This window comes from Anneissia japonica, unplaced genomic scaffold (genome assembly GCF_011630105.1).
Source record: "Anneissia japonica isolate Jap-2015-1 unplaced genomic scaffold, ASM1163010v1 scaffold1587_len1432017_cov164, whole genome shotgun sequence".
Taxonomy (NCBI): domain Eukaryota; kingdom Metazoa; phylum Echinodermata; class Crinoidea; order Comatulida; family Comatulidae; genus Anneissia; species Anneissia japonica.
In genome coordinates, this window is record NW_022713643.1 from 1,416,280 (window position 1) to 1,437,917 (window position 21,638).

Sequence of the window (21,638 nt, forward strand, 5' to 3'; positions counted from 1 at the left end):
ATCCGCTTGCTTTTCCTTCATAAAATGTAATCATCTTGTACTACTTAGCAATTGAATAGCCTAGGTCGACGACCCTTGAGGTGTGAGTCTCAACGTTCATTTTCATGCAAGACCAATTAATTTTTATTTATCCTATTTAAAAGTCCACCACTAGAAATAGGTTAAAAATGCCATGTTTTTAAACAAACATTGCCAGCTTCTGTTGGGAGAATAGTAGGGAAGTTGTGGAAACCATAACGGTCATCCTTTCCGTACAGCACAGATACTAAAGACTTATAACCTCCTATTCACTTCCAACTGGAAGCAATGGATGAAAAGAAAAAACCTCAAATCACACTTACAATCACGGAGGGACCTATCTGTGTGATTATCATTAGTGTCACTATATTGTAAAACCTGTAACGGAATGGGTGGTAAAGATAGGCAGAATAGTAAGCATAATGATCTGGTAGCTGTTCACCATGTTTTGTTTAATCTAAACAACTTTCTCAAAACAAAAATAATACACATTTCTAGTAAATCTTAATCTGCAATATGTAACCACAATGTCTGTGAAGGAAAATGAATAGACCAAGGCTTGCTAATTCTCTATTATGAGACTAAAATAGAACTTTGTGTTTTAAATTCCTTTCACATTCAACTATACTCACCATTTACAAAATGGCGCTACGGGATGCTTTTATTAACTGCAAGTTTCATTATGAGAAAACAAGAGAGATAATAATTGATCCATACACAATACAGAAATTTGTCTCAAGAATTGCCACTAGATTAATTTATCCACCGTAAAATCAATGAATACATTCCATAACTTAACATATCAAAACTAAACTTAACATTACAGTGCATTAAATACAATAATATTTACACTATATGGGTTGGTAAGAATATTAGTACTTTCTGTAGTATGTCTTTTAGATCTAAAGGAAATAGACACTAATCTTTACGATGAGAACAAATATCTTCATACATGATTTGAGCCCAGCTTCTTGGGGCTGAGAATCTACAACCTTTTCTATTAATATATACTGTAGCTCCTCCACACTAAAAAAGCTTCATCTCTAATAAAACATGTTTCAGATTTATTTTAAAATTTGGGTGCATTTGAATGTTTTTTTGCTATACATTATTGATTACAATTTATTTGAATAAAAGCCCCACTTTGAATAAATGCCTCCCTCAAATAAATGTCCCCACAAAAACCCTTCTAAACAAAAATGACCGAGAGCATTTATTCAAATAAATATGGTATTTTATTTTTTGGCTTAGGTATGATAACTATAGTACTTCAACCTTTACAGTAGTTTGAAGCTCTCTGACAGTGACAAGCTTTATATGTAATAGACTAGAGTCGGATGTACTCACTCATTGACATACAAGGAAGTTTTTATGAAAACCATGCATAACAAATGACCTTAAACCAGAAGTACTATTTACTGAGATGTCAAAAGTGGTATATTTATATACTACTGCACACCCTAGGAACAAAGATAAATAGGAATCAAACATGCTGTACAAAGGGAGATTATTGGATTGCAATGTTAAACTGATTAAACCTAGTAAAATAAATAGGTATCAAACATGCTGTACAAAGGGAGATTATTGGATTGCAATGTTAAACTGATTAAACCTAGTAAAATAAATAGGTATCAAACATGCTGTACAAAGGAAGATTATTGGATTGCAATGTTAAACTGATTAAACCTAGTAAAATAAATAGGTATCAAACATGCTGTACAAAGGGAGATTATTGGATTGTAATGTTACACTGATTAAACCTAGAAAAATAATATAATCATTAATAAAATAGATTGATTTTAATATAATTAAAAATTATTTACTGTATTATATTCAAAAATATATTTTTTTCTTTAATCTTGAACCAAATTTACAATGTAAATACAGTACAATATTGTCATGAATTAAAAATTTTAATATAAATAAAGGTCTTCCTCTAATAACAAATGTCTTTTATCTTTATTATTCTACTTAAAGACCAAAACTGCTAAAAAGACAATGGAAACTGGATAGTAACAAAAGTGGTCTTTAATTAGTCTCCAAAGACACTAAAAACACTTAGATACTGTAGAGCACTCGCATAGCAAAAATGAGGCGAAAGTTGGTCCAGACATACACGGCGCCCTCTGTTCCTAAGTAAATCCAGATCTACGCGGCGCCCTTCTCTTTCCACTTGATGTAAACTTTAGCACTAATCAGAGTAAAAAAAGACAATAGAAACACAAGATAGAGCACTCGCATAGCAAAAATGAGGTGGAAGTTGGTCCAGACGTATGCGGCGCCCTTCTGTTCCTAAGTAAATCAGGATGTACGTGGCACCCTTCTCTTTTTGCTAATGATACAGTAAATAAGAGTCCAGAGATTTATTAGTGATTTGATTTATTTATGCCTACTTCTTGTTTGTATCATATGGATAACGGCAACAATTTCTACTTCCGTAAAAGGAAGTTATGGATTTACAGTTATGTATTGGGAGAAGTTTTTTTTGGATCCAGCCGTGTATGAGGCACCCATTGTTTGTATTCCCACTATTTATCGCCATGTACTGTAGTAATTTATTATGAAATATATCAACATTATAGTTTCCTCATTAGCACTTCCTGTTGGCATTCCCATTGAATATCATTTGAATAATAAGTATAAGGATATATATTTTTGTTATTGTAATGACCTAGCTCTACTGGTGCTACTGGTTCTACAGTATTAGTAGGTTCTATTTATTATTATTCATTAATGTGTGTGGTGTAATAAGGGACTACTTCTTTTAGATTTGGGATAGGACTTTTTTATTTAAGCTGTCTAGAGATTGCAGACACAATGAAAGACCGAGGCAGAAGCCAGTGTGTTGTCTGTACATTTTTTAAAGCAGCCCTGAATATTCCAGTAGTTACAATTTACAGTAATAAACAAATACGAATGAATTGAAACAGACTGTATCTTAAATCCTTTGAACAATTTACCACCCGACATACTTTAATTTAAATGTCAATGTACACAGTATACTAGGAATAGCAGATTAATTAATGCCAAACAATGTATGGAAAGGTTGTCTGTTATATTTAATGACATTCATTGACTTTATTTAAACACATATTTTGGTTTTACCCGACACAATTATATTTGGCAATACATTAATCTTGAATAAACAAATTTTCAATAGACAATCTATGAGCCAAGTCTTAATCAGGTTTTAAATAGAGAATCTCATACAGTATAATAACAGTACTGAGAACACAGTACAAACAGAAAATGAAACACAAGACAAAACAAAATTCCAAAAGCAAACACTGTCAAAGTAGGTTTCTACAAATATACCAATAAAAAAAAAAAAAACATTACAAATAAAATAATAAACGTTTTGGTATTTCAATTAAATAATGCACCACACTGTATAGTACAAATTCTAACTAAAATTAGGGCAGTTTTGTGTGTAATTGAACCCATTAGGGAGTTCAAAGATGCACCTATTATTGCTAACAACAAGTTTTTTTTATTATAAATCCTACGTTAAAGACTGCAAAACAACGTAGTCATCTATTTTTTTTTATTTCTCAGAATGAATACAGTCAGTCATCGTGGAGGGTGGAGTGCAATACACTTATCAACATGTATCAATTTCAGGATACATCACAACATGCCCAGAAACAACATCCAACTCCCTATGGACAATCACACCATCTTTGGTTGATGCTATTTAAAGCTGACCTCTGTTGACCTATTTAGGGACAGATTGTATACTTTTATGTCCAACGCTAAAGGTAAAGCTTTTTATGATTCAACTTTTAGGAAGGATGCCCTTATGTTTGTAAATGAGATATTATGTAGATAATAGTAATTTGATAATCCAATGCAATGATGAATTATGTAGGGCTGGGGTGGTTAAATAAAATATTGGGAGTATCCAACAGAGATATTCTAAATTCTGTGTGATTATTATTGTCCGAAATGCAATTATTAATTGGTGCTATTGGAAAATGATGATCTGATGATGATGATGATGATGATGATATTGATAATAATGGTGATATTGATGAAGACGAATGATATGACACGTTTGCCAATATTGAGAATGTACAGTTGTGCAAATGTACTGAAAAGCTATAGAGTTCTTTTTATTTAGTTTAATTTCTCTCACATGTGCACCTTCAACAAGACAAATTCAACTTTGAGGCAAGTTCACCTTTGAAACATAAGTTCATTCATTATATATTAAAAACCTAGAATCTGCAACCAAAAATCCATAGAACTGAAGAATAATGAATTATATTATTCATTTCAACATGGTATGTTAAACTGAGAATCAAGGAGTTAGACAATGTAAAGAGTAATCAGACCCAAAATAATAAATAAAATATAGAGTACCACAATCGCGTCGTCACAACATCAGGTGGCACCCTCTGGACATTGGTTACCGTTCATTACGCCTGAATGACTTCATAATCTTAATGGTTTAGAATAGGCTTTCTGGAATAGGCATTTTAAAACCTTATAATTTACCAAAATGTACTAAAAACACAAAAAGCTTGCATTGGAACACACATTTAATCATCTATAACATTTACAAAGTAAAATTAAGATACATCTTCTTAATAATTACGTTAGAAATTGGAATCAATGGTTTGTGAATAGAAAAAACGGCATCGGTTGATCGCATTTTGTGTCGCCAACAGAGTAGTATCACGTGGTATCATGACATAACATTGTACAGCAGTACTCTATACCAAACTGGTATAAAAATACCATGCCTAATATAAGGAGACATAAGCCAGATATCTAGATTTTTTATGTTATACTCAGATAATGTTTGATTAGATAGAGTGTCTGAATATAGTCCAGAAAAAAACATGTGACATTCCTAAATATGGTCATGATGACATCACATCATCACCATAAAACAGTTTTTTTGTGTAAGAAAATTTAATAGTCTGGCAGAGCTAAATATACATCTGATCAAACAAATGTCTTCATATATATTTATAAGCAAAAACAATGCCAAAGATTGAGTTTACATTAAGTGCAACAAGCCAAACTGATCCTATAGTATGTCTGAATCTACATTATGATGACTATTTCTTGGTAAAATATAGTTACTGTATGAACAAGATATTTTTAAAATATTTTGCTAGTCTACTGTACATACCGTACATACTGTAGTTTTCTCAATTTTAAATATTCCTTATTGTAAACAAGTTCAATTGCTCACAGTACTTTGTATAGTTCAACAACAAAGTCTGACAAACTTTAGTTCGCTAAATTTTTTGGTGAGATAGTATCTAGAGATACTTAGACAGTCAGCCCACATGTTCCAATATGGCAGACACGTTGTCCTGTCTGTGTTTATTGTACCATCTTAGACTAAAAGTTCCTAACTGTCACAAAAAGGGAAGGCCCAACCACATATTTTTTTTAATTTTTGTAACCAAGGTCAAATTTTTGAAAGTTAAGGCAAATGACTAATTTTACTCACACATTATTTTCTGGTACCGCAAAGCGAGTACTCAAGTTACAATTCAAGCCACTATAGTACATTCACATGTTTTTGTGGTTGAAGCCAAGTAGCGAAGACTGTCATATTTTGATACCATTATTGCCCTAGTTTGGGGCAATGTGATCTAAATAATTCAGCTTTCGCAGTACATTTTATTATGAAAATCTTTTAAATGATTACTAGCCAATTACAGTAAAGTGTATCAATGTGTAGAATGTATCAATTATTATTTTTGTTGATAAGAAAAATCCTGTATCTTAATCATTACTATGGTTACTATTAATTAGAAATCATTATTGCCTTTATTTAAATCATTCATGTAATTTTAAAGGACAGTAAATAAAGCTTATTAATATTGCAATTAATGAATATAGAAAATAAATATTAATAATCCATAAATTTAAAGTTTAGGATCAATTTTTAAGTGTTACTTTGTTTCTTACATTTTCTGTTTAATTGTTAAATATCGGTTAGTTGTTGGTGACTTTAATGAGTAGCATGACACAGTTCCTTTTAGTTCACTGCAAACCTTTTATTAACACAAACTGTACGTTGGTTACAATCAGCTAAACTCCAGGTTTCAGATGTTAGAGAACCCTTTTAGAGTGGAGTCAGCTCGGCCCTGTACTTTCTTCTGTGTTGAATCTAACTACTGACTACTGAATACTACTCACTTGGTAGTGTAATTATGGTTCCAATCCCAGCCTTGACTACTGTACAGTTGGCTGATGTACAGTAGACAGACATGAGCTAAAATGTTAAAATGTGTGCCCACTTGCAATGCTCATATTCACTACCGAGAGAAGTTGCGAAAATCCTAACAGTAGGCAATAATTATTTATAGTTTACTAATTATTTTTCAATAGGAATTTTAACTGCACCTCCCCTTTACAGTAGATACCATGTGAATGGAGGTTAAACATTCTGGATGACTATTTCAAATGACTAACTGCAATAATCTTGAAGCACTTATTGATTTTTATTATTTTTATTGATTATTATTATTATTATTATTATTATTATTATTATTATTATAATTTTTAGATCAATTCAAAAAGTACAATCAATCAATCAAAATACTTATATAGTGTCTAATATCCATAAGTGTTTAGTAGCGCTGTCCCACTTGTTTACAGTATAGTCTACTCTGGGCTAGCAATTTGCAATAGGCCATATTTTTTGGTTGCCGAGTCAAAACAAATTCCATAATTTCGGCACGATTTCATCATCAAAAACGATGAGCAATCCAGTCAATAACTGAAAGGGAAAGAATAAACTTCAGAATCTGTAGTTGAGGTTATGACGACAACAACGTGCTGCTATCTTGCGTAGACATCAGTTAGTTGAGGTTCAAAGCCCGTAGTTGTTGACTCACTCCATAACATCCCTTAAATACATGTACATAATTTTACTTACATTACTCCTAATTGAAGATTTTAAATTTCATTGCTTTCCTTTTTATCAATAAAAAATGTCAGTATGTTGATAACAGTGTAACTGTTTTGATCTAAATTCTAAGAGGCATTAATTAAGCCTACAAGTGATCTAATTATTCTTAATGAATTTATTAGCATTTTATGGTTCTAGAGGATATTTATACAGATCAGGAAATATGCTATCACACATCCTCATCTTCAAAGTTACCACTTTTTTTTTCTACCATTAAAAAATGCTCACCGTTCTTTAACAGGTTTATAGTTTATTGGTTGGTTTTTTTACTACCTTGTTCAGCGAACTATCGTCAGGAGGGTGGAAAAAAAATATACACAAAATTTTGTTTTCTTATTTAGCAAAATTATTTTGCCAAAGCATCTAGGCAGAGAAAATAAAAATAAAAATTGATGAATGTAAGTGTAGAAATGAGATTGATAATGCTTTAAATTTATGTAATTAAAGAATGAATTATTTTTGGAGATTTCAGGGGGCTAGGGGACGCAAGTTAAAATCTTTTTTTAATTTCCATTTTTCATGGAGGAAGGTGCGCTAACTGCCAAAATTAAAATTGTATTTTTACTCCATATCACCATTACTGGCGGTCAAAGGGGTCGGTAAACAATTGTATTAAAAAAGTCTCGCGTTATCATCACAGTAAAAAATTGTCATTTTCCCAAGTGAAATGACTTTAGAAAATGAGGTTGGTCAGGATATAGGCCTAGGCCCTACTTTTCTTTTAAAGGCCAAATTCTAATGTTCATTGCCAACTACCACTCACCCCCATGCATTCTGATAATGAAAATGGTAATCACATCACCTATTAATTAAAGCTTTAAAAAATTTTGTTTTGCCTAATAGAATATAATATAATTACAACTGTACACAATTAAACTATAACTAGGACAATTTAAGTTTATGCCTGTATGACAGATAGACAAAAAATATATAATTTAAATTAAAAACTGCACAGTTCATTGAATTTATAACTCATGGTATATCACAAAACATTCTTAATTCACTATAAAATGTCAACAAACGGTGCCACCACCAAGCTTTGTAAGATAAACTCCTCTTAAGATTTAGGTTGTGGTCTTGTTTCTGATTTAGCTTTAGGCTAGGCTAGGCTAGGCTGGGTCTGGTTGGTGTATTACGAACTGGCAATTTAAAATACAGAAATTCTAATGTTTGAAATATTTTGAATAATTATTAAATAAGCAGTGTCAGAAACTAGGCATTGCCAAGGGCTAGGTAGCCACAGAAACAGGTGCTAATCATCCATTTCTATGTGCAGCCTACATAATTAGTAAAGACTTTGTATATTAGTGAAATTTATAGGCCTACTGTAACTTGTAAGCATCAACGATAATTGAAAAATAAAAAGAAAGATATGACATACAAATTGACTAGTTATTACTAAGCAAAAACCACACCAACACTGACACAGAGGAAATGCAAGCGAGGACAGAAATGAGAGGTACTCACCACGGTCGTTTGCCTCTTGTTCCAACTGCTTGAACCCATCCGACTCACAATTAGACTGCTCGAGAACAAGTGTGAGAAAACGAGTTTGCGTTGATGTTATCCTTTTCAGGAGAGAATACAATGCTACAGTTTGTTCACAATGGTTCCATTCTTTGAACACATTCGACACGGCGTTCACTTGATCCCGAAACAGAAACGTTGGTTTGCCGTTTGTTGGCATTGTGGGAAGACGTCTGGTAATACTTGCGGCCAAGTCAGAGGTGATGGATGGATGTCAGGCAGAGAACTTGGCTGGCATGGTGATCTGAGAAGTTATGTTTGCTGGCAAGAACAAGTTAAGGAAGTGAGTTAGCCTCAAGAGTACACGAAGGAAAAGCTTGTTTCAGTCACGGGTCAAAGTTAAAAAATAACTCACAATGTACAACAAAGTGAACAGTCTAGTAAATGTAGATAGAAGAGCTTTTCAAAACAACTGATTACAATTGAATAACTGAGAAGATATCCAGATTTTACTGTAGCATAAATTTGACAGCCACCTCCAGTATCTAAATAAAGTATAAAACTTGTTGTTGCATTAACGAAGAACAGTAAGCTTTACAAGTTGGAAGCTATTCAAATGCTACTTCCTACGATGAGTAATATTTTATAAATCTGGTTAGAAAAGGAAATATGAAGATGAAGTTTGGATGTTAACTAATATCTATACTGCAAACACACATTATGCCAAAACACACCTTATTAATTTATAAAGTGTTTATTTTACCGGCTAAAACTTGATTTAGCCTATCCTTGAGGTTAGGGTTGGAGTGCATCCTCACTAACCATCACAAAAATACTTTGTAATCAAATAGGAGTACCTGTACTACTGGCTAAATAAACACTATACCTACACATTACTAGGCACACATTCTTAAGATACTGCTTCACTTTAAACAGTGATTATTTCAGAAAGAAAATCTCATTGAAAGATATTTGATAATGTACAGGTCTAAGAAATATAATATTTGAATGTAATTTCAATTCATACTTTATCCAACAACAGACACTTTTTACAAATTTAAAAACATAATTTCAATATACAGTAATGATAGAACTATAAAATATTAATAATTATAATTATCTGTGTGATGACATGAAAAGGCCTGAAAAAAAACCCCCTTTTTTACCTCTGACCATAACTAGCTTGATAAAATGCCTCCAGCACAAAATGTAATTTGTACCATAGCACAGAAATGATGGTGTAAACTTAAGAAAAAAACAATACTAAGGGTAGGTATCACGCTATGTTTCTGACTGCCAGTCCCATAGTCAGGCACTATCTCAAGCCCTGACACAATATGATGCCAGTCTGCTGATCTTCGGTTGCAGTTTGGCCGCATTTTGTCCTCAGCATCTGGTACATTGTTTGTTCAAGGAAGCTCAACAAAAATCAGATGCTTTTTAATTGGTGAAGTCTACAAACATCTAAAAATAAATTGCAAGTAAGTTGCAGTAAAATAGAGGATTAAATGTGTGAGCGACTAGATGGGGTCACTTGTAGATGGGTCACTTAGAGATGGGTTATTCGCAGATGGGTCACTCGTAAATACAGACGTACAGTACCTCTAGTAGCATCTCTGACAAGCTGAACCAACTACAGTGGCCTTTTCTCTACTACTGTAGCTGCGTAGCAAATTTTATTGTCTTATTTTCCTTGACAGTAACAAACTGCAAAAATTTCAGACTATGCTACCATACCACCAAACAAAATAAAATTACTGTTAATGTGTAGAGTTGGTTCACATGAAACACAAAATGAGTTTCAACATACAATTTTCTAAGATTTAACAACAATAATTTACTACGGCAGTAAGCACGTAATTACAGTAAACAATTTACTCACAGTAACAAGAGTGTAATTTTTGCATACGAGTAAAGTTATAATTACTATGCCTTATACATACTATAATTTATAATTCACAGCCTGTTAAAAAGAATTAAACCGTTATTAATGAGTTTTAAAATTGGTCTGCACTTGAGAACAAAGTCTGTGCAAGATTTGCTACATAAGAATACATTATTTATCAGTGTGACACATTCCTTAATTACCTTATTAAATTTGCTTTTCTGGTGGTTGTACAGTCAACTTTACTATTGTCTTTCATAACTACCTCACTCACATGCAAGAATAGGATCTTTTGTATTAATTTCTTCTTATAATTACTGTATCTCATCTATTAATTAAATTTGAATAACATTTACAATCCAGTAAATGGTAAGAAATCAAAGCAAGAGCTTTGATTGCTATTACTATTATTATTATCGAAATTATTCATCAAAAAGGCTTTTTTGATTAAAACAAAGGTGTCAAGAGAAATAACACAGGCACCAATAATAAAAATCATATTTTCTTATTGACAGAATACAATTCTTGATTACTCTACTTTATTTTTACTGTGCTGGGATTAAGCTCTTGGGGGAGAGGGTTTAACTGTAGGAGTCATCTAATTTTCATCAGTATGCAAGCTATAATGGCTATTTTTAAAATGATCGGTAGCCATAGGCGATGTGGTTTCAGAATCATTTTTTATGGTTGAAACATATTCATTTGAAAACACCCCAGGGCATTTTTTGTTGCGAAGGGTTTTTGAGGGGGCGTTTATTCGAGGGAGGCATTTAATTTTTTTTAGTGCAACATGGATACGTATACGCTTAAATAAACGCCCCTTAATTTCACTGTAAATGTGAAACTAAAACACCTAATTACAGTAGAACCTCGATTTTACGTACGGTACGGGACCAGAGGGCGTACGTAAATCGGGGGATTCGTAAAATAGAGGTTGGGTTAAATTTGTGGTAACCTTTGACCTAATACGTACATAATGCTCAATAAACGTACGAACGAATGATGATACCTAGGCTAGACCTAGCCTCTAGGCCTACGAATAAAACCATGTGTTTAGTGTTTTTATTCATCACTTTACGGTGTCATAATAAAGTGTTCAAATAAAACCATGTGTCTAGTGTATTAATTCATCACTTTATATCTTTTATTTAACTAAAATAAAGAACATGAAAATATTGTAAGATTACCTATACGACAAAGGTATAACTTGGGAATTCCCCTTCATGCCTATTCTAAACAACAGAGATGTGGTGTTGTCTGGGCCTGTTGAGACAAACTAAACCCATGTGCGCTGCACTGGGCGAGCCAACCAATTAGCGTTCGTGTACGTGAAACAGCAACCATGTGCTATGCACTAGGCGAGCCAACCAATTAGCGTTCGTGTACGAAACTATGTCTACTCAGCTTCGTGTAGAAAATTCGACCAGACGAGTTCTTCCATGGTTTGCCACACGAAGCTAGGAGGAAAGCAATAATTTTGAGCACCATCGGTAGTTGCTCATCTCACTCAGTTCACGTAGTTTTAGATTATAACAACCCGGTATTAGACTCAATCAACGTTGCTGTTTAATGAAAATACGTTGCATTATGGTTTGTTAATTGTTATTTATAGTTTATTGTTATGTTCTTTTTACTTATGGTTACTCTCAAAAGGGCCGTTTGTTTTGGATATTTTCGGGGTTTGTGATGACGTCATCGTCCATACGAGGCGTATGTAAAACCGAGGGTTCGTATAACTAGGGTACGTAAAAACGAGGTTCTACTGTACCATCAAAATGTGTTATTGTGATCATAAAGAAAAAAGAAAAAATGTAATTCTACTGGAGTAGAATATGGATAGAATCTGCTGAGGATGATGTTGCTCCCATTAGTATTGTTTACAGTCACTTAGGGTGGGGGAGGGGGAATTTATTCAAGGGAGGAATTTATTCCAATGAGGCTCTGGAGGAGAGTTTATGAGAGGGGGTTGGAGAGTGTTTATTCAAAGCGGGGCAATTATTTGAATTAATATGGTATCTTGTCTGGATTCTAAACTTCGCCCTAGCCTGTCATTTCAGGAGCACATCCGAACAGTTCACTTGCAATTGCATTTAATAAATTGAAATAATACTCTATTCTATCATCTGCAATCAGGCCTTATGTAGGTAGTGGGTTTATAATCAATCATGGACTCATACAAAATACTAATAAAATCTTAATATATAATATTTGATATGGGTTTTTTTTTAATTGCAATAATTACTGTACTGTACTGTATACAGTAGTTAAAATCTCTGACTTACTTTACTTAAACCTGCTTATTGATACTTAGATCAATCGCATAATTTTTAATTATTTAGCATTCACTTAAATGATTACAATGAGGAAAAACTGTTAACGCCAATTAATATAAAATCAATAAAAAAAAAACTAACAGAAACATTAATGATTCCTATATTTATACTTATCAGAATTGATGTCTAACATTTAACAATCAATTTAAAAATTTTGGAAAAAAGGACTGGGAAATCAGACTGTATGCCTGCGCGAGGAATATATCCTCCGCACAAAAATTCTCCACACGGTTTTTCTAGCGAATATCCGCGCAAATTTGAGCTAGTTTTTGAGGTATCAATGATCATCCACACAATTAAAATACTTTTAATTTAGAGTATGGCTTAGAAAAAACTAAAAATCATTCTTTTGTTAAGGAAGTTCCTACGACTACTATTTCTACTAGGCCAAGCCCCGAGCCACTAGGACAGGTTCTAGGCCCTAAGGCTAGGAAGACTAGCCTAGATAACCAGGCTAGGCCAAGGACTTTCCTCAATATTAGGCCTAGGCCTATGTTTAGTATGAAAGATTAAAAAATACTGGCACTGTGGCTAAATCGTACTTATTATAAGCATATGCTTATAACTTGCATATATCCTATCATATAATGAAATGGCGTTTTGATACTTCCACATTTGGAATGGTACTGATAATGATATTCATAGCGTTGAGGTGAAGATATAACCAACCTAAAATTGACTTTCTGTAGTATTCGTAGCACCTACCAAAACGTCATTCCGGGCGTACAGTTTTTCTCCCTCAACTGTTCAGTAGGCTACGGGGTTTGATGACTGGCAACGCAGAATATCCACATATTCCAATTAAAACGGATGTTTTTGAAGGCAGCCTATGTTGCAGTTTCAAAAAATAAATTATCAAAATATACTCTTTGTACCTTAACCTAAAACGAATGAATATTACAATAATGTTAGCTTGCACACTAACCTTAACTATTTCTGTATTATTCTCTCAAAACACAACCCAACCTCTTCTCTCTCTGTTCACGAACGGACACAAACATGTGTCATTTGATGAAACCAATAAATAATAGGGTGGGTACAAACTAAAATAGAATTATGGCCAGTACTAGGAAACAGTATCATAGTACTGTAAATTTGAAAAACTATAAGTATGTACCGTTATGTATAAGTAAAGGTAAATATCGGTACGAAGTTCGATTAATTTACAAAACAATACATAATTGTTACTATAAAATACCCTAGAATTTTGAACTCGACCGTAGTAAATTGTCAGTCATTTTTGTTGTCCCGTGAACGTGACGTCAGTTTAAGGGTGGCTTTTTATAGGTGGCAGTATTTCAGTTGATAGAAGCGTGTGGTAGAGACCGTTTTATGACTGGTTGTACTTTATTATACGTCGTCACGTATGAAGTCATTCATGAACCGACATTTTACAAGTTAAACATCAAACAACGATCATGGAGGAATCTATTCAGATGCCACCAGAAAAATCTGATTCAAAAGAAGTATTCTAAAATTTACATCTGCTGTTACAACACTGTGACTAGGCCTAGGCTAGGCCTATCATCAACCAAGCTAAGGCCCAAAGCTTGCAAGGGGCTCCTCCCTTCCTCCTAGCTAGGTCCTAGGGCTAGGCTAGTCTAACGTAGCCTGGCTAATCCCAGGCCTAATTGTTTTTTCTGTTGCTGTAGCCTGTAGACCGTTAGGCTAGACTCTAGGTGGGCCTCTCAATTTACATTACGTATCTTTAACTAGATAAATATCCTATAGGTCTATATATGGCAAGCCTACTATTACTCTAGCCTAGCCTAGGCCTATAGACTATACTGAGTACCAAGTACCAGTTAGTTAGGCCAGGTCCTAGCCTGCAGTAGCTGGCTAGGTAGGCCTAGCTAGGCCTAGGGATACCAAACAAGAAAATTTTACCAAGATCGCGACGACCATTCATTTTGTTTGAATAAGCAATAATAATATTATTAAAATACTAATAGTTATAAAACTTACCCCAATATTAGGGGTGCGAACATATTAGGCCTGGCCTACTGCTGTATAGTATGACATGTAGTTAACAAAAAATCCTCATTGACTATGTGACTGTACATCGGCATTGTATAGTATAGTATAGGGTAGTAGTAGTACCAGCAGGAAAGACCTAATAGATAATTTAAGCTAGATTCAAAAGAAGTAATCTAAAATTTATATTTATGTACCTTTTCAGACTTTAGTAGGAAGTAGTGGTTTAGTGTCAGCTGCCCTGACACCTGAGAAAGACTTTGAAGCTATTACATTGGAAGAGAAGAAGCAACCAAAGCGTGTACTACATTTTAGCGATGGAATACTTGAGGAATTCAGTTCCGATGAAGAAGATGAAACTGACGATTCAACACCAAAAATAGATCCTGTAAGATAAAATAGTTTTATTTGTCATTCATGATCATTAGATGACATCTGCTACTGATTGTGGAAAAGTAACCCACAAAACTTTGTAGACTTGTATTCAGTGAGGTCCTTCTGGTTGTGATTTGGGCAATCCCCTACTATTTGTGACCGGGTCTGGCAAAACATGCCATTTGTCTTAATTTCTAATTTCCCACAAGCATCCAAAATCTTTAAGGGAAATCAGAATTTTGAACATTTTCATGTTTTTGCATTTTATAAAAGAAGATACATTGAAGAACATTTTCTACCAATCGCTAAATCTAACTGAAAAGTATATTAAAATTACTGTATTTTTAAAATACAAATCTTAATAATATACTATTAATTTTGGAATCTTTGGAAGCTGTTTTCTCAAAACCTACATGGCTGATATCCAATCAATTAAATATTCATAACTTCCCTAATACTCAACCAATTTTCATCAAATAAACACTGTTTTAAGAATCCATGCAGAATGTAAAATCACCATAAACTCAATTTTGAATATTTCCTACAAACAGCTGGTTTTGCCAAGAGAGTGTGCTGAATTCTTTAATGTGCACATGGGCCATATTTTAAACCACCTACTAAATATTGACATACATGCGTTTCCACTGTTCCAGGGCCGGCAGAACATTTTTTTTTTGGGACGGGAGGGGCGCTCTTTTCTTGCATTTCTTTCTGATTGTACGAAAATCTGCATAAACATTATATATTTTCTGCCAAAAAGTGCCCCCCCCCCTCGGTTCTGCCGGCCATGATTTCATTACACGCACAGTCACTACCACCAGTTTAGCTAAGCTGCTGTCTCTTCTTGTAATTCAGCCTATCAGATTCCTATACAATGATGTAGCAGTACCAGCATAATGATATGATCTGAAAAAGCTTACAGTCATTAAAAATGCCTTACTGTGTTTGTTGCCATATTTTTCAATACTGTTTTAATTACTTTGTTTTTGGCAGAAAACCTTGACTTGGATACCATATATGTGGTATTACTGTGTGCTTGGAGCAACCAAAACTCTAGCAGGTAATTTATAAATTTCTGATACAGTGTTGATATTATAATTTATATATTTTTCCTCATTCATCTCGGAAATATAAAATTTGGGCTGGTCCTCGGGGGCCTAGAGCAGCCACAGTACACCGCTGCCAGACTTAACTACAACATGTAATTGACCCCTACGGACACAAGTATGTTCTTTAACCCGCCTAACTCTTAATGTGAGGGTTATTCAACTGTTCAAGGAGACGAGAGACCAGACTCCAATTAAAAACAATGCTTTCTTCTTGTATATTAGAATATGGTGCTGTATAAATTATGAATATAATTAGTACGATGATGATTACGATGACGATGCAGCATACTGCTGTCTGGTAGCACAATTTTTTTTAACCTAATTACAAAATACTATTAAAATACTACTGATTACTGTTTATTTTAATGAGTTGTCATATATATTTATTTTGATATTAAATTGAATAATGTTTTTTTTTTTTCAGTTTGTGATTTTGTTGGAGAGAAATTTGCATGGTGGCTTGGAATTACATCACCTAAATATCAGTATGCCATAGATGAGTACAACAGGTTACATGCTGAGGTACAAATATATTTTTTTCAATTTTTAATAAATAATATTAATAATAATAATAATAATAATTTGTCTAAATTTGTGTTATTTTCCCCTTAACATTTTTTTTTTAATTGTTCTGTAATTTCTTTTTAAGGTAAGTTTTAGTAACATAATAATAATAATAATAATAATAATAATAATAATAATAATAATAATAATAATAATAATAATAATAATAATAATAAATAAATAAATAAATAATTTTTAGTATTAATATATATATTTTGTAATAATAATTTATTAAATTTTTATACAGTTAGCTTTCCACATGAATCACTTGGAAAGTGCTTTACATTATAACCTGATTATTGGAAACAGTAACAATCACACATAATGTGCATCCCTTTTCACTCCCTGAGGGAAGGAGGTAATGTATGTTGTGTATAAGTGTTACTGTTTTAAATAACATGAATACCCCCTCCCTGGGGAATATTCCTAATCATGCATGTAAATCTAGCATACACCAATTATATTCAACATAAAACATTTACATCCTACAGAATATCCATTAATAATCCTGGGTAGAGAGACACATACGTAAAGTGCCTTGCATAAGGAAAAGCTTACATTTAAGAGGCCAAAATTGCAACCACTGACGTCGATTGCATCTGTAACTAATATAAAGGGAGACGGTGCCTTGAGTAACTCTTTCAGTGAAAAGTGACAGTTGTTTGGTGGTGCGCATGGAAAGCAGGATCGGCAAGGTTTTGTCTGCCATAAATTTATAAATAAATGCCTTTTACCACAACTTAGTACTCATAACCAATTTCATATTAAGTAGCTCGATTAATATCTCTGACTTTGTTGTTTCTAGGAACGAGAAGAACTCGACCAGGAAGCAGAGGAACGCGAGGAGATTAGAAACAGAGTGGCAGAGACAAATGCAAAAAAGTTGTACATGGACCCTGTTGGACAGCCAGGAACAGATCCCTCAGCATCAAACATATAACACTTCACAATTTAGTGAAATTCTTAGTCCTACCAGTAACAGATTTGCACCGGTTTAGTGTATAACTTATTTGCTAGTTAACTAAGTAAACTATATCTAACTAGGCAATATCTAGCTAACTAACTAGTTAACTGAATATACTATATCTAACTAGAAAATATTTAACTAGCTAGTTAACTAACTAAACTGTATCTGACTAGCTAGTTAACTAATTAAACTGTATCTAACTAGTTAATGAGTGAATATCTAAATAGCTTCTTAAGGCAAGACCTTTTGTTATACCTTGTTCTGCAAACCTGACGCTAATGATGATTTTATGCAATTTGTTTGTGGCCGTAGAACATGCCCGCCGTTACCATAACATTTCAGAAAAGACAAACTTTTTATTATCACATCCGCCTTCACCGCCAGAAAATACATACATACATTACATCATTTATATAGCGCTATATCATGAAGATCAGAGCGCTGACAAAATTAATAAATACAAATTGTTCATCAGTCAAATAGTGAACTGTTTATGTTACAAAAGGTGCCCTCTATTTTTACATCAAACAGTATTTTTAAAATGTGCCAATACAATTGTATTTCTATCTTCTCATGCTTTTGGTAGAACCATTTTGCTAAATGAGAACAATTTTTTTCTGCCCTCTCTAATGGTCTTTTTAAAAGATAAAGTTTGCTTAACAAGTTTAAATGAAAATAACCGAAAGGTCCACTGTTTAATCTCAGATAAGATAGTATAATACATACAGCAAGTATCAAAATGCTTGCACGATGGCGTGCATTTCGATATTTGGAGTATGTATTATACTATCTTATGAAAATAAGTCTTGCATAACTAGTGTACTAGTGTAGTTTACATGGTGTTAGTGTATTTCATGTTAGCCAATAGCAGTAGTTTTGTCATGATTGGATCTCCATGTAGACCTTATCATAAACTAGATAATGACGTAGCTGGTAGGACATCCCTGTTATAAAATGCAATATGAGTTGTCTCCAAAGTAAATGTTAAAAATTATTTATGGCCACCAATATTTAATGCTTTTACTTTAGGTTTGTTTGTATTTCATTTGTGTTACATTTTTACAGTGCAGTATTTCAATTATGGTGTGGTTGTTTGGCATATTTTTCTATATTTTGTAATTAAATTCATGTTAACTATAAGTGTTATGTTATGTCTTTAGATTTTACATTGTATTTAATTACATTATAGGCCTAGATGTGTTTATATATAATTTACTACATTGGTAATATTCTATCATAAAATTTAGTGTAGCGCCCTCTATGTAGGTTTATACTTTTTCAGATTTCTTCAAGATATTCCAAATGTTGGGAGCTAAGAATTTTAAGTGTGTATAAATTGGAAAGAAAAAATTTCCAGTTGTGCATCGCCTGGGGTGGATGCAAGGGGTGCAGATGGTGCGATCGCAACCCCCTAAATTGCATTTTTTTAAATAATTGTTGTATTGTACAGTATTGTTGATATGAACATACTGTAGGCAGTACTGTGCAATTTCTGGGCACTTAGAGGTCCATAGTTGCAAAGTTTTCTCACTTCTGCCCCAAATTTGGTGGGGCTGAGGTGGTGTGGACTGTGCACCCCTTACTGCCAAATCTTGCATTAGCTCCAGATCCCCCAAATTTAGCAAGCAAGTCAAGGATAGTATTAAAAGCACTGTGTTGTTTTGAATACTGTACAGTAGAATGTAACATGCATTGGGGCTGTGCTCTAGTGGTAAATTCACCATAAATGGATTTTAACCATAATTTTTTACAAGTAAGAAAAGGACCAATTCATATTTTTTTTTGCAAGTATTTTGGAATTTTAAAGATAATTTGTAATTTGATATACATATTCATTAATAGAATCAAAAATGTTGTAAGTCTGTAACTGTGTTATTGAAATGTTCTGTTTTATATTTTTCTATCAAAAGATTCTGTTTTTAATCTAAATTTCTATTATTTTCCTTGATGTCATCTCTATGCATGTGTACCAGGATGATATATCCCTCCATTTATTATCTGATAGTAATCAAAGATCACACAAGATAGCGTTCTGAACGATTTACGTGTAAACAAAATAAAAGCCTTGATTAGGCAGAAAAGTAAACACTTTTTGAGAGAGGGCGCCCTAGTTGTTGCCATTGAAGGTGTTCGCGTCACGCCAAAGTTTGTTACCAAGTACATTTTAATGTTCCGTTTTTGTTTTAAAAAGAGAGCATGCATTGTAAATAAACGTGCAGTGTGTGCTATAGTCAAAGCAGACAAAGTTCAAAAGTAATCACTTTTGCAAGAGGGTGCAGTCACTGTGTTATTACAGAATTTGCACACGAAAATTACGGAGAATACTATCTTGTGTTTATAAGATCTTAGATAATAATGTTTGAATGATTGTTTTTATTATTATAAGTACAGGTATACTGTACTTCGATATGCATTACTCAGTTTCCTGCGTAGTCTTCTTTCATGTTGCACAAGGTCTTTATTGTCATTGTAAGGCTTAAAGAACATTTTGAAATTAATTTTCTCATTTTGAATACTTAACATAAAGATTATCAACTGAAACATAGGAATTAGTGTATTTAAAAAATGTTTACCCATAATTTTACAGCGAAAAATGATAGAAACAATTCCAGTCACTGGAAGCATTTTATTATTTTATTATCCATTATAAAAATCAAGGTACACATTTTTAATTTAATAATTTCTATGCTCAAGTTCATAATTGGTAGATGTTATGCAAAATGAGCAAGTTAATTTAGTTTTTTTTTTTTAATGATTTTTTCACTTTGACAATACATCTTTAATAATTTGCTGAAAATAAAACAGGTGAAACATACAGTAATGGATGGATACTGTAAACTTAAACTGGAAATTTTAAGGAAAAATCAATTGTATATGGATATATAATTTTTCAAAATTTGGGAATAATAAGAGATTGTAAAATTATATGATGATATGATATGCTAACATGGGAGCATACTTTTTAAAATCATGTGTTTTATTTTTTGGTTTAAATTAGCAATTGAATGCATAAACCGGAACGAAAAGTTTTGGCACTTAGTGAAACGTCATGTAATACGAATTTACGTACAGTGTTTTGAAATAGTGTAATCCTGTATCAAATACAGACATTACGCTAATTATCGTATCTTGGTAGTCCTAATTAGTTTATTCATGGTTTGTTTAAAATTTACTGAATTATATTCTAGTATTGTATTGCATCTTGTGCTTAGTTGCATACATGCAGATCACCTAATTTTTATGAATATTCGTACACGTGCAATAAGAAATATTGTATATATTGCAGTGATCTTGCTTCATATAAGATTATATCGCCGGAAATGTCCATCCAGATGTGAAATATAATCTTAAAACAACATGCTACAATAAATGAATGAAATGTTATGAAAACAAGATTATGTAAATAATTGATTACTTCTTTTTTGTTGGTTGTAAAAAGCAAGTTCCCCAGGACCACACTATACTTCTGGCGCTTTAATGTGTATCATCATCATTTTTGCACCATTTTACCAATAAAACACTATTTCAACAACTGAAAATCTTTAAAATTGTATTATTGACGTTCAGAAATGGATGAATTACAACATGCTTCAATGTAACCCATCTAAAACTGAATTCATCGTTTTTCCAAATGTACAAAAATACAAAATAAAAAAACCGAAAGGTCTACTGATTAATCTCAGATAAGATAGTATAATACATACTCCAAGTATCAAAGTGCACGCTTTCGTGTCGGGATTCAATATCTCGACATTAAATTAATATAATTTATCAGGGTAATGCAAAGTCGGTGTATCAACAGACAGTGCTTATGAAAAAATACATTTTGCTAGTCCAACATGATGCTACTCTGTACTTGCGGAAAAATTGTTGCATTTTGACGTCCACGCCAAATTTTCCGCTACCCAATTTTTGGTCATAACCGCTAGTGTAGGTATAGCAACATTTAAAAGTGGGCCACTATAATTTCAAATTGTGAAACAACCCCCCCCCCCCCCACAAAAAAAAC

General features: G+C 32.9%; 2 protein-coding genes across 5 annotated transcripts in view; one reads left to right on the top strand and one right to left on the bottom strand.

The window, feature by feature from the left end:
• Nucleotides 1–13,680, bottom strand: part of LOC117108651 (protein Smaug homolog 1-like) — a 49,441-nt gene extending 35,761 nt beyond the window's left edge. The window contains exons 1-3 of one of the 4 annotated variants that reach the window (XM_033250745.1): nt 13,566–13,597; nt 13,346–13,467; nt 8,423–8,743 (exon numbers count right to left, since the gene is read on the bottom strand). In XM_033250745.1, the coding sequence (XP_033106636.1) occupies nt 8,423–8,642 (220 nt within the window). In that variant the 5' untranslated portion in view covers nt 8,643–8,743; nt 13,346–13,467; nt 13,566–13,597. The other 3 variants (XM_033250743.1, XM_033250744.1, XM_033250746.1) reach the window with 3 other exon arrangements.
• Nucleotides 13,681–13,928: 248 nt separating this feature from the next.
• Nucleotides 13,929–21,033, top strand: LOC117108652 (protein FAM177A1-like). Its single transcript, XM_033250747.1, has 5 exons — nt 13,929–14,106; nt 14,820–15,002; nt 15,983–16,049; nt 16,523–16,620; nt 17,468–21,033. The coding sequence occupies exons 1-5, from the start codon at nt 14,059–14,061 to the stop codon at nt 17,600–17,602; spliced, it is 531 nt and encodes a 176-aa protein (XP_033106638.1). The 5' UTR covers nt 13,929–14,058; the 3' UTR covers nt 17,603–21,033.
• The last annotated feature ends 605 nt before the right edge of the window (nt 21,034–21,638 follow it).

Excerpts from the sequence above, each read along its gene's own strand:
- LOC117108652 (XM_033250747.1), top strand. The coding sequence starts at position 14,059 with ATGGAGGAATCTATTCAGATGCCACCAGAAAAATCTGATTCAAAAGAA. Across the intron at positions 16,050-16,522 it reads AGCAACCAAAACTCTAGCAG|TTTGTGATTTTGTTGGAGAG; the intron begins GTAATTTATAAA and ends TTTTTTTTTCAG. Across the intron at positions 16,621-17,467 it reads ACAACAGGTTACATGCTGAG|GAACGAGAAGAACTCGACCA; the intron begins GTACAAATATAT and ends TGTTGTTTCTAG.